This window comes from Pogona vitticeps, chromosome 1, assembly GCF_051106095.1.
Source record: "Pogona vitticeps strain Pit_001003342236 chromosome 1, PviZW2.1, whole genome shotgun sequence".
NCBI classification, from domain to species: domain Eukaryota; kingdom Metazoa; phylum Chordata; class Lepidosauria; order Squamata; family Agamidae; genus Pogona; species Pogona vitticeps.
Genome location: NC_135783.1, coordinates 22,003,914 through 22,016,491, shown reverse-complemented (window position 1 = coordinate 22,016,491; position 12,578 = coordinate 22,003,914). Strand labels below are relative to the sequence as shown.

The window sequence follows — 12,578 nt, the reverse complement described above, 5'->3', positions numbered from 1 at the left end:
TTTGCAGAGTACTCTAGTTTAGGTTTCCACTGTCCCTACCGAACAGACAGATTGCTGGATTTCACTCACTCTTCTTTGTTTTAGTGGACTTTTGGGGAAAGACTTTTAAAGATGTTGTTCACATGAATGGCTACAGTTTTTCCAGGTGTTGTTGTCGTTATGTGTCATCAAGCCACCACACTTATGACAACCCTATGAATGTGTGAACTCCAGAATGTCCAGTCCTCAACAGCCCTGCTCAGCTCCTGCAAACTCAAGCCTGTATCTTCTTTTAGGGACCCAATCCATCTCGTATTTGGCCTTCCTCTTCTCCTGCCACCTTCAGTTTTCTAGGCTTTAACCATCCTTAACCGGATTTGTACTGTACAAGCAAGCAAGGCCTGGATTGGCCTGTAATTTGCAAATGCTAATTTATGTGAATAGATGTAAATTTTGAAATTTTGTTAGTTCCAATAGAAATTCAAGATACCTCACAACAAGAAAGACTGTGACCACATGATCTGTGTTCCAATATTCACCAATCTAGAAAGGCTAGGTGCTGCCAGATAGCTTGCACTGAACATACCGTATTTGCCGGCATATAAGACTGGGTGTATAAAACGACCCCCCAACATTTCCACTCAAAATATAGAGGGCTGCCCGGGGCTCTGCCCGGGTCCACCCTGGAAGTTCATGGCCACCCAAGGAGGGCAAGGAGGAGGGGAAGTGGCTGGGTGGGCAGCGGCAGTGGAGGAGGAGGGGAAGCGTCTCTCCGGCGGCGGGCTCTGGCTGCTCAGCAACTGCCCGCCTGCCTTCCTCCCCGACTGGCGCGGCCCCGCGTCACTCACTCAACGGCGACGGCTCCTTCCTGGCCCAACTGAAGTGCACCCAGAGTATAAGACGACCCCCCCATTTGGAGGCATGTTTTTTTGGGCCAAAAAAGTCATCTTATACGCTGGTAAATATGGTACTTCTCCAAACAAAGGAATGTCTTTTTCAGCCTTCAAATGTAACACTCTAAAATAGGATAAATGGCAGTCTGTATGCATGTAAATGTATGCATGTGAAGGCACATGTATGCACATGAGGTACCCAGTCTTAACCCCCCTTTATACTGAGGATGGGCAGAAAAATACAAATCCAGCAAGTTCGTGGTTCATGGCCAACAACAAACGATGAACCAGCACAAATCTCTGGAAAAGCAAACCAGCTCACAGTTCATTTTTCTGATCTTTGCCTGGGGGGGAGGGGGATCTACTGCCTCCACCCCCCCTTTCCACTGCCCCCATCTTCTCTACGTGGTCCACATCTCCTCCTCTGCTCCTGCTGCCATCTTCAAAGACAGTGGCTGGCTTTCCTTCCAGGAGCTGAGCCTCCTGTCTCTGCACATGTGCCCACCTATGATACTGTAGGTGGGCACATGTGCAGAGAAAACAGGCCCAGCTCTCAAAAAGGACACTGGGCCGCTGTTTCTGAAGATGGTGGTAGCAATGGCAGGACCAGGTATGGAGGCAGGACGTTGGCAGGCAGGCATCTATTTTGTCAAGGCAAAATGAAGCGCTGAGCAGAAAAAAAAGTTATGCTTTGTTTTGTTTCAGCAAAACAGGTGGCACGAACCGAACCAGAAACCAGCCCAGTTTGTGGTTCTTTCCAGTTTGTAGTTCAGTTTGTGCCCATCTCTTCTTTATACCTTTTAAAATCGGAATTGACTGAGACTAGAGAGTGTGCCTTGTCTCAGTATGCATTTATACTGTAGAGTGTTTGTTGTGCAGGTACATCTTCAAGCAAAAGAGCAAATTTTTGTAGTTACAGTAGTGGTGTGATATCCCCGTATCCCAAAAAAGATGAAGGAAAATATTACATGGTTTAAATGCTGGCTTGTGGTTTGCGTCTCGTGTTGTGAGTGTTGGGATGACACTGGAGTAGATTGGGGGTGAATTTGTTTTATCCCATTGACCAGTGGATTGGAACACTTAGATTTTTTTCAAGTAACAAAGTTTTAGTTACATCTGAAAAATCTGAAAGCAAAATAGCCGATTTCGTCGCTATGCGATTTTAAAAAGCCCATAGGAGTGCATTGAAACTCCTTCAATGTGTTCCTATGGGCTAACAACCGACATTTAAGCGAAGATCCTCCATACGGCGGCCATTTTCGCTGCCCGGTAAGCGAGGAATCCGTCCCTAAACACAGTGGGCGGCCATTATTTCCCGGCGGCCATTTTGGAACCGCCAATCAGCTGTTGGAAAATCATCGCTATGCGACGATCGGTAAGCGAAACAGTGAACCGATCATCGCAAAGCGATTTTTCCCCATAGGGAACATCGCACTGCGATTGCTTTTGCGATCGCAAAATCTTCATCGCTAAGCGGTTTCATCATTAAACGGGGCGCCCGTTAAGCGAGGCACCACTGTATTCTAATCCTATATTCTAGACTAGAGCAATAAAAGAGCTTCATTTTCTCATATATTTGAAGCAGGGATTGTAAAAGTTAATTTTTTGGACTACAAACATGTTGTGGTCCAAAAATGAAAATTTCCCAAGTCTGATCTGAAGTCTGTGTCTAAGCAAGTCTTGCTTAGGTCTAGCCATTTAGGAAGATGGCAAAGAACTTAAATTTCTGAACCTCTCTGAAAGAACAGCCTGTCCGTGTTTATCCCGGAGGGTTTTCTCCTGTTTGTTTAACTTTTGATTGTATTCACTGTTCTTCTTCAGTTTTAGTATTTGATGTCAAGTGTTCCCATGTTAGTTTTAAATTTCAGTTTATTTTTAATTGAATTTTTTCCTCTAACTGGCCTCCTATCCATGGGCAGGCTACAGAGGTCAGGTATGAACTGGGGGAAAAATGAACCAAATATTATTTGTTACGAGGATGAAGAGAAATAAAGTTGTGGAATTTCCTGAAGTGTAAGTCATTGTCCTTCAGAGTCTACAACGGACAAGCTAGACAGAGAACAGAACTATCTGCAAAGGGTTTCCTTTGGTGTCCCCCCCCCCCCTCTTTTGTTAGGGAATAACAAAGATAGAACAAAGTCATATGTCAAAAGCAATGTAACAAGTGGAAATGAACTACTTTGGCCATCTCATGAGAAGAGAAAACTCCCTGGAAAAGACCCTGACGTTAGGAGAGTGTGAAGGCAAGAGGAGAACAACAACGAAAATTAGGGAAATGCTTTCGGATTATTGTAAAAACCATTTTAAAGCACATTTTAAGGCATTTTTCAATTTTTCCTTTATCGGTCATGCTGCCCCTCCTTTTTTAAAAAAAGTGCACAAAACAGCATGCTGTAATGAGTTGCTTTCTTCAACCTTGTGGTCAGTAATTACAGTGAATTACTTCTTTACTACTCCCAACAGAAACAAATCCTTTTTTTAAAAAGTAACTTTCCCAAGCTTCAGTTGCCCGGTTCCCAACCAAAAGGAGGAGGGCACAGAAGGCAAGGTCCAACTTAGCATTAAAATAGAACAGCACAAAGAGGGCATCAGACAGTAAGGGAAGAAGGGAAATACTAATGCATATAAGACAATACACTTTTGTAGGGGAGCTATAGAAGGACGATATAAGCTCATGTTTAGAGTAACGGTTGTATTATTTCCAGCCAAACTGGACTAGCAGGTGCTTAAGAGTGCAATGCCTTCCTTTAAACAAAACACAGACTAAACTGTGGAAATAAATACCAAGACGAAGAAGACTAATGGGGAAACAAAACTGAGTTGAACGAAGAGACACAAGATGATTAGCAAAGCATTGAGGGTGAATATATTCCACCCCTCAGAAAACTGTAATAATGGTTAAAAAAAACAGGGAAGGAACCATGGGCAGGGGGATTCCCCTTATCTCTTTACCCCTTGTCCTTCCTATCTTTTCCAGGATTCTCTGGAAAAGACAATGCGGGGAAAGATTGAAGGCAGCAGGAAAAGAGGAAGACCAAATCGAGATGGATTAACTCCCTAAAAGAATCCCAGGCTTGAGTTTGCAAGATCTGTGCAGAATTGTTGAGGAAAGGATATTTTGGAGATCACTCATTATAACCCCACTCTTTTAGGGGGTTGCCATAAATCGGGGGTGACTTGACAGGACATAACAAAAACTTACTATGTTATTGCAGGCTCTTCCTTGAGAGTTAGACAGGGTTACCTTTCTGCACTTCTCTTCCCAGAATCCCCCAGTCAGCATGATGGTCTCATCTACATGGTGGTCTTCCATTTAACTGGAAGGTTCGTGTTTCTTTCTGTTGTTCTCATTCTGTTCAGTCTTATGCCCTCAGCAGTCTTAATATAGCATGTGGGGTTTTGAGTTCCTTCCTTCACTGTTAGTAAGAATTCTGAATCACGTCTTAAGAGGAGGAGGGAGGAGATCTGAAAGGTATTGTGGTGGCAAATTCTGTCTGTAGTGCACTTTTGGTTTTAAGTGTGATAACTGGAAATATCTAGAAAACTGTCCACTTGATGGCACCTAATTATTAATTGCAAGCACCATTTAATGGAACACAGCATTGGTGATAGTCGGGGAATATCATTCATGGTACTTGTTTTGTGCTTGATAGTCTTTGCTATGTAGCAACTAAAAAACCAAGTTAAGACTTCTGAAATTGCAGGTTTGAATCTGACCCTTGCTATGAACGTGTCTGGGTGGCTTTTAGGCAAATGAGACCTCCCTCTCCTATTACCTTTACACAGAGCTTGGGAGAGGGTTATTTTTACCAGGAAGAAAAAAAACAAAACAAAACCAGCAAGCATGGCCACAGATCATACAGGTTGGGAATTGAGGGAACCATAACCCAAATAAAGCCATTTTTTAAAAGTCCTTCATGTATGTTGTGGAAGATGCTACAATGCATCTGTTTTCCACATTTTTAGAGGTCCTAAACTCGTATGGCAGGATAACTCATACTTTAGCTACAGCAGCTCAGTTTCCATGAGTATCAGCGCTGATGGAAAGAAGGCCTATTTCTGAGCTACTCCCACACAGCCCGAGGCCTCTCGTATTATCAGCATGCCTCCTTCTTGCAACATATAGATAATGTCAGAAGTAAGGCTGGACATTTAACCTTGAAAACAGGTTTGGTTGACTGACTATCCTACCATCAAGGCAAAGTAAGACAACGACCCCAGGCAATAACTGTGGGTGTCAGAAAGGGCCCCAAATATTTATTTTTGTTACTGTTGTTGTTGTTGTTTTCTTCAAATGCCAAAATAATTTGCCTGGCTTTGGGTACTCTGTGAATAAGAAGCACTATTTCTTGCTGCACTTCATGAAGAAGAAGAAAATGTATTGGGGCAGCCCTGTCAGTCGATCAAACATTTCCTTTATTAGGACATAAAAAAGGGAGCCATTTCAGTCAGAATGGAACGAGATACAAATGTGTTGGCGATGCGTTGCAAAACTCTGGAACAGCTGAACAGTTTCTAGACTTTGTGCCCGGCAATTCGCAGAAATGTTAAAATAAAAAGCGATGGGATCTCCTTAAACCGTGTCCATCCCATGTTTATGGCGGGCTCTCCCTTGAGAGTCTGGCAAGGTTTCTTTTTTGGACTGCCGCTCCCTGAATTGCCCAGCCAGCCTTAGGTTCTCATCTATAGGGTAGATCCTATCTTTAAACAAGACAACCAGGTTTGGGGGGGGGGGCAGGCAGGAGAGAAGAGAGCGCTCCCTGCAGCAAAATGAGCAAGATGGAATTACGGCAGCCCGAGGGATTCCTTGGTGGTGACCTTTGTCTTGAAGATCCTATTCCTATGTTAGAAAGAACCCCGGCCAACCGAAGATACTTTATGATGGTGCTGGCTTATCCTTGGCAGCCAAAGCACTGTTCTTTCTGACCTTACCCTAGCACTTTTTGCTATTTTTTGCAATATATGACAAAGTTCAAATAATAGGATATCAGCTGACTGTGCAATCAAGACTTATTTGATGGGCCAAATGATCTATACACCATCCCTCACAAAGTGATTCTCAAAGATTTTATGCATAGTGCAAAATGCCCATTTTTATTAGGAACGGATGCATTAGAAATTTCTCCAGTTTAGCACTGTCCTGAGAAGCCAGGTTGGCCCCCTCTCTCTTGTCCTTCTGCTGTCAGGCAAAGACCTTCCTCTTCAAGCAGTCTTTTAAGCAGTAAAGTGTTTGAAGAATGCTTGTTTTTAACTTACAATTTTAAAAATGTTTTAAAACTGTTTTTAATCGTCATTTTTAATTTTAATATATTTAATTTTTCACATGATATTTATATAATATTTTTAAATCGTTTGTTTTGCTTGCATTATCTGTTGTGAGCTGCCTTGGGTCCCCTATGTGGAAAAAGGTGACATATAAATAATATACCCTGTTTCCCTAAAAACTAAGACCTAACCTGAAAATAAACCCTAGTATGATTTTTCAGGATGCTTGTAATATAAGCCATACCACAACAATAAGCCCCAGGTAAGTAAAACCCTGCCTTCCACCATTATGCAGCAACCAGAAGAAGATGACATGACCGTATTTGAATAAATGTAGATGGCTGTCCCCTTCATGGATTGCTGCCTTGTCGTGGTGAAGGGGCTTGAGTAACTCAGAGAAGCTATGGGTTATGCCGTGCAGGGACACCCAAGACAGACAGGACATAGTGGAGAGTTCCGACTAAATGTAATCCACCTGGAGTAGGAAATGGCAATGCCACTCCAGTATCTTTGCCAAGAACACCCCATGATCAGAAACAAAAGGCTAAAAGATATGACACTGGAAGATGGGCCCCTCAGGTCGAAAGGTGTCCAACATGCTACTGAGGAATAGTGGAGGACAAGTACAAGTAGCTCCAGAGCTAATGAAGTGGTTACGCCAAAGCCGAAAGGAAGCTCAGCTGTGGACGTGCCTGGAAGTGAAAGGAAAATCCAATGCTGCAAAGAAAAATACTGCATAGGAACCTGGAATGTAAGATCTATGAACTTCGGGAAGCAGGAGGTGGTCAAACAGGAGATGGCAAGAATAAACATTGACATCCTGGGCATCAGTAAACTAAAATGAACAGGAATGGGCAAATTCAGCTCAGATGATTATCATATCTACTATTGTGGGCAAGAATCCCGTAGAAGGAATGGAGTAGCCTTCATAGTCAACAAAAGAGTGGGAAAAGCTGTAATGGGATACAATCTCAAAAATGATAGAATGATGTCAATACGAATCCAAGGCAGTCCTTTCAACATCACAATAATCCAGGTTTATGCACCAACCACAATTGCTGAGGAGACTGAAATTGAACAATTTTATGAAGATTTACAACACTTTCTAGAACTGACACCAAAGAAAGATGTTCTTCTCATTCTAGGGGACTGGAATGCTAAAGTAGGGAGCCAAGAGATAAAAGGAACAACAGGGAGGTTTGGCCTTGGAGTTCAGAACAAAGCAGGGCAAAGGCTAATAGAGTTTTGTCAAGAGAACAAGCTGGTTATCACAAACACTCTTTTCCAACAACACAAGAGAGAACTCTATACATGGAAATCACCAGATGGGCAATATTGAAATCAGATTGATTATAGTCTCTGCAGCCAAAGATGAAGAAGCTCTATACAGTCAGCAAAAACAAGACCTGGAGCTGACTGCGGCTCTGATCATCAGCTTCTCATAGCAAAATTCAAGCTTAAACTGAAGAGAGCAGGAAAACCCACTAGGCTAGTCAGGTATAATCTAAACCAAATCCCTTATGAATACACAGTGGAAGTAAAGAACAGATTTAAGGAACTCGATTTGGTGGACAGAGTGCCTGAAGAACTTTGGATAGAGGCTCGTAACATTGTACAGGAGGCTTCAGCAGTATGTGGACCGAGAACTCCCAGAAGTACAAGCTGGATTCCGAAGGGGCACAGGAACTAGAGATCAAATTGCAAACATGCGCTGGATTATAGAGAAAGCCAGAGAGTTCCGGAAAAACATCTACTTCTGCTTCATTGACTATGCAAAGCCTTTGACTGTGTGGATCACAGCACATGGCACATTCTTAAAGAAATGAGAGTGCCTGACCACCTTGTCTATCTCCTGAGAAACCTATATGTGGGACAGGAAGCAACAGTTAGAACTGGATATGGAACAACGGATTGGTTCAAAATTGGGAAAGGAGTACGACAAGGCTGTACATTGTCCCCTGGCTTATTTAACTTATATGCAGAATACATCCTGCGGAAGGCTGGACTGGAGGAATCCCAAACCGGAATTAAGATTGCCAGAAGAAATATCAATAACCTCCGATATGCATATGATACCATTCTGATGGCAGAAAGTGAGGAGGAATTAAAGAACCTTGTAATGAGAGTGAAAGAGGAGAGTGCAAAAAACGGCCTGAAACTCAACATCAAAAAACCTAAGATCATGGCCACTGGTCCCATCACCTCCTGGCAAATAGAAGGGGAAGATATGGAGGCAGTGACAGATTTTACTTTCTTGGGCTCCATGATCACTGCAGATGGAGACAGCAGCCACGAAATTAAAAGACGCCTGCTTCTTGGGAGGAAAGAGATGACAAACCTTGACAGCATCTTAAAAAAGCAGAGACATCACCTTGCCAACAAAAGTCCGAATAGTCAAAGCTATGGTTTTTCCTGTCGTGATGTATGGAAGTGAGAGGTGGACCATAAAGAAAGCAGACCGCCGAAGAATTGATGCCTTTGAATTGTGGTGCTGGTGGAGGCTCTTGAGAGCCCCCTGGACTGCAAGGAGAACAAACCTATCAATTCTAAAGGAAATCAACCCTGAGTGCTCACTGGAAGGACAGATCCTGAAGCTGAGGCTCCAGTGCTTTGTCCATCTCATGAGAAGAGAAGACTCCTTGGAAAAGACCTCGATGTTAGGAAAGTGTGACGGCAAGAGGAGAAGGGGACGACAGAGGATGAGATGGCTGGACAGTGTCTGCGAAGCAACCAACATGAATTTGACCCAACTCCGGGAAGCAGTGGAAGATAGGAGGGCTTGGCGTGCTCTGGTCCATGGGGTCACGAAGAGTGAGACACGACTCAACGACTAAACGAAAGATGCTTGTGCATCAACAGCAGAAAATAATATAAGACGCGGTCTTATTTTCGGGGAAACACGGTAAATCAAGAAGAATTAAAACAATAAATACATAAGAAAAGCCATCTGGAGCCAGATCAAAGATCCGTGTAGCTCAGCATTCTGATGACACAGTGACTAATTATGTATGACCAATCCATCCAAAGCCCATACAAGAACTATGCTTCCACCACTGCACACACATTAAATCCTAATAATGTACTAATACAAGGGGGTGCTGATAAGTATTGAGCCTTACCCAGAAAAAATTGAGCTCGGAAGCTATAAATTGCAGGGTCTATTGGCCAATTTGTCTGTATTCAACAGTGCAAAAATCAACTACCTATGATTTTAACTTAACTTTCATTTTCTGGTGAAAACTGAACATGGCTGCACCTCCAGAAAAGTTCAATGTGAAAGAGCATAGGACCATAATCATGTTCCTGGTTCTCCAAGGGAAAGGTGCAAAGCAGATCCATGATGAAATGTCACAAACTATGGGTGACAGTGGCCCTTCATATACAACAGTTGAACGCTGGGTTGTCAATTTTAAAACTGGCCATTTCGGTGTTGAAAGCGAGAAACCCAGTGGAAGGCCTGTTTCTGTCTCTGTGCCTGCAAATGTGAAAGCCATCCATGACATGATCATGGAGGACTGTCGAATATCAGCCAAAAGTATTGCTATATATCTGAGAATATTACGTGAGAGAGTTGGTGCCATTATCCACAATGACTTGGAAATGAGAAAGCTGGCACCAAAGTAGATCCCCAAACTTTTGACAACTGAACAAAAGAGGAAACGTGTGGAGTCATCGGTGGCTGTTTTGGCACATTTTGCAAGAAATGAGTCAGATTTCCTGGGCAAACTGGTAACTGGTGATGAGACATGGATCTACTGTTATGATCCTGAGACAAAGGAACAGTCTAAGGAATGGAGGCACAGTGGTTCCCCCAGGCCAAAGAAGTTCCGAGTTCAAAGGTCAGTGCAGAAGCAAATGACAACAGTTTTTTGGGATAAGAAGGGAGTTCTGATGGTGGACTACCTCCAACAGGGTTCAACCATCAATGCAAAATATTACTGTGCTTTATTGACGAAGTTGAGGCAAAACATCAAGGAAAAACATCTAGGAAAGATCTCCAAAGGTGTCGTCCTGTTGTATGACAATGCCTCCTCACACATTGCAGGTGAAACAATAGCAAAACTGACGTCCTTAGGCTTCCAAGTGATGCCCGATCCACCCTATTCTCCCGACCTGGCTCCTTCTGACTATTATCTGTTCCCCAAACTCAAAAAAACACCTAAAGGGACAACAATTTGTGAGTGTTGTGGAGGGAACTAATGCTGCAAATGAGTGGTTACACCAGCAGTCGGAGGAATTTTATTTGCAGGGACTTAAGTAGCTGCAGGAGAGATGTCGCAAGTGCATTGACTTCCTGGGGGAATATGTAGAATAGTGTGGCAGCTGCAGCTTCCTAGCTCAGTTTTTTCTGGGAAAGGTTCAATACTTATCAGCACTCCCTGGTACTTCTGTAAAGATTAGGACACTAAATGGAGTGATATACTGTATATATCTATTCGAAAATGCAGACCGGCTATTTAAACAAATCTTTCCACCCAAAGACGTCTTAGACATTAACAGTACTGTATCAGCAATAAAAACCAGTCAAAACAGTAAAAATAAAGGAAGATTCAAAATGTTAGGTAACACGAACAATACTAATTTATTTATTTAAATGTCCCAGATGTTAGTCGACCTATTAGCATATTGCAGCAAAAGCCACACAATAGTCTTGGGGCAGTGCAGGAATAACAATTTGTTGTACCCTTTAGTTGACTGCCTCTGGTAAAATGGTTTGCAAATAAGGCTTATGCCAAACCAAACTTGCAAGATCTACCAGATTCTTTTATCTAAGCCCAAAAAAACATATTCCATCCGGATTTAACTGAAAAATCCTCAAAAAGTGGTGCAAACTACTTTATCAGCCCACCAAAGCTTACCACAATCCCTACAGTGCCGACAAGACCTTTCTTTGGGGCTGGGCCTAGCTTGTGGAACTCTCTGCCTCAGGAAGTCCCTTCAGCAAGTGGTCATCAGGACTTTCGCCTCCGCCCCGCCCCTTAAATGGATATGGGCACAGTCCTGGAGAAAACGTCCCCGTCCCTTTCTTTCTCCCACTCCCACCTCCGCGCGGTAACCTCCGCGGCAGCAATCCCAACAAACAGGTCCTGGGGCTCTGCCTTCGCCCTTCGCGCCTCCCGCTCTTTCTTTCGTCCGCCCGCCCGCCGCCGCCGCCGCCGCCGCCGCCGCCGCCGCCGCGACCTCCCTCCGTTGACCTCCTCTCAACAAGTCCTGGCAACTCTGCCGGACGGGCGGGGAGGAAGGAGGGCTCAAAGCCGAGCGCCTCGCTCGCCCATTGGAAGAGAACGCCGTCTGTGGCTCCAGCCGGAGCCGGGCGCCCGGGCTCTCCCGAGCCTCAAGCCGGCCCCTCGGAGCTCTCAGCCAAGGCTTGACGTTTTAAAGGGAGCCCTGGGCGCCTCGCTTCCTCCTCCTCCTCGGACAGCCGGAGAGGCGAGAAGGAGGAGAGCGGGAGACCAGAGCGCACCCACAGAAGGGCGGCGGGCACCCGCTCCCCGTGTTTGCTCTCCCCTGAGCGGGCTGTACAATCCTCGGCAGTGTCCTGAGACTGTATAGCCAGCTCGGGGGCGACTTGGCCGGCGTTGGCAGCAGCCCGGGGGCGACTCGTCTTGGACACCAGCGGGTGAGAAGTCCGGGCGCCGGTGGCCCTTGGGCGGCGAAGGGGACCTGCCGCGTTAGAAGAGCGCGGGAGGCCAGCCAGCGAGGGAGCGAGCGAGCGCAAAGCCCAGCCCAGCCCAGCCCAGCCCGGCACCTATCAAAGTCGTCCAGGGACCTTCCCACCCACCCAGCCACCCACCCAGCCAGCCGGCCGAGCCAGGCCCTCTGCTTGGGAACTCTGCGCACCTCGGCGGCTCTTGTGGAGCCAAACTCTCTTCCCCCCCCCCCCCGCGGACGGGAGCCCTCGGGCAGCTTCGCCCTGCTTCTGCCTTCGAGCAACCCGCGGGAAAAACAGCGAGAGCGGCGGCCCCCACCCCACCCAGAGCAGCGCCGGCTTCCAAGATGACAGCTGAGAAGGAGAAGAAGAGGTGAGCCCGCGGGCGCTGAGGGTTCGGGGGGGGGGCGGCGGCTGAAGGGAACCGAGGGCTGCGCGGGGCACCCGGAGGAGGTGTTTTGGTTTCGGCGGCGGGAAATGGGAAAGCAGGCTGCATGCAGCTTTGCACAGCTGCACTCCCTGGTTGGGTTGCGTTTTGCCCCCCTAAGACGATTGGGGCTAGGATGATGGTGGTGCCGCCGGTCAGTATCTCTCTGGGAAGGAGTTTGTTGGACGGGGAGGCCTCCGTGGCGATCTGGTCTTGGGGGGGACGGGACCTGGTCTCAGCCACGGCCTCCCCTGCTGTCAGCATATTGGAAAGGGTGTGTGTGCGTTTTGTGTGTCCGAGGATCTTCCGCCCACTGGGACGAGGTGCCTTTCCCCCTTGCTAATGATAATAATGACAAGAAATA

The 12,578-nt window shown here is 45.7% G+C and overlaps 1 protein-coding gene across 2 annotated transcripts in view; it reads left to right on the top strand.

Moving 5' to 3' along the window:
• Nucleotides 1-12,003: 12,003 nt before the first annotated feature.
• EPAS1 (endothelial PAS domain protein 1) overlaps nt 12,004-12,578 on the top strand; it is a 121,346-nt gene continuing 120,771 nt past the window's right edge. For both annotated transcript variants that reach the window (XM_078382905.1, XM_020796898.3), the window contains exon 1: nt 12,004-12,160. In XM_078382905.1, the coding sequence (XP_078239031.1) occupies nt 12,135-12,160 (26 nt within the window). In that variant the 5' untranslated portion in view covers nt 12,004-12,134. The remainder of the gene's footprint in view (nt 12,161-12,578) is intronic.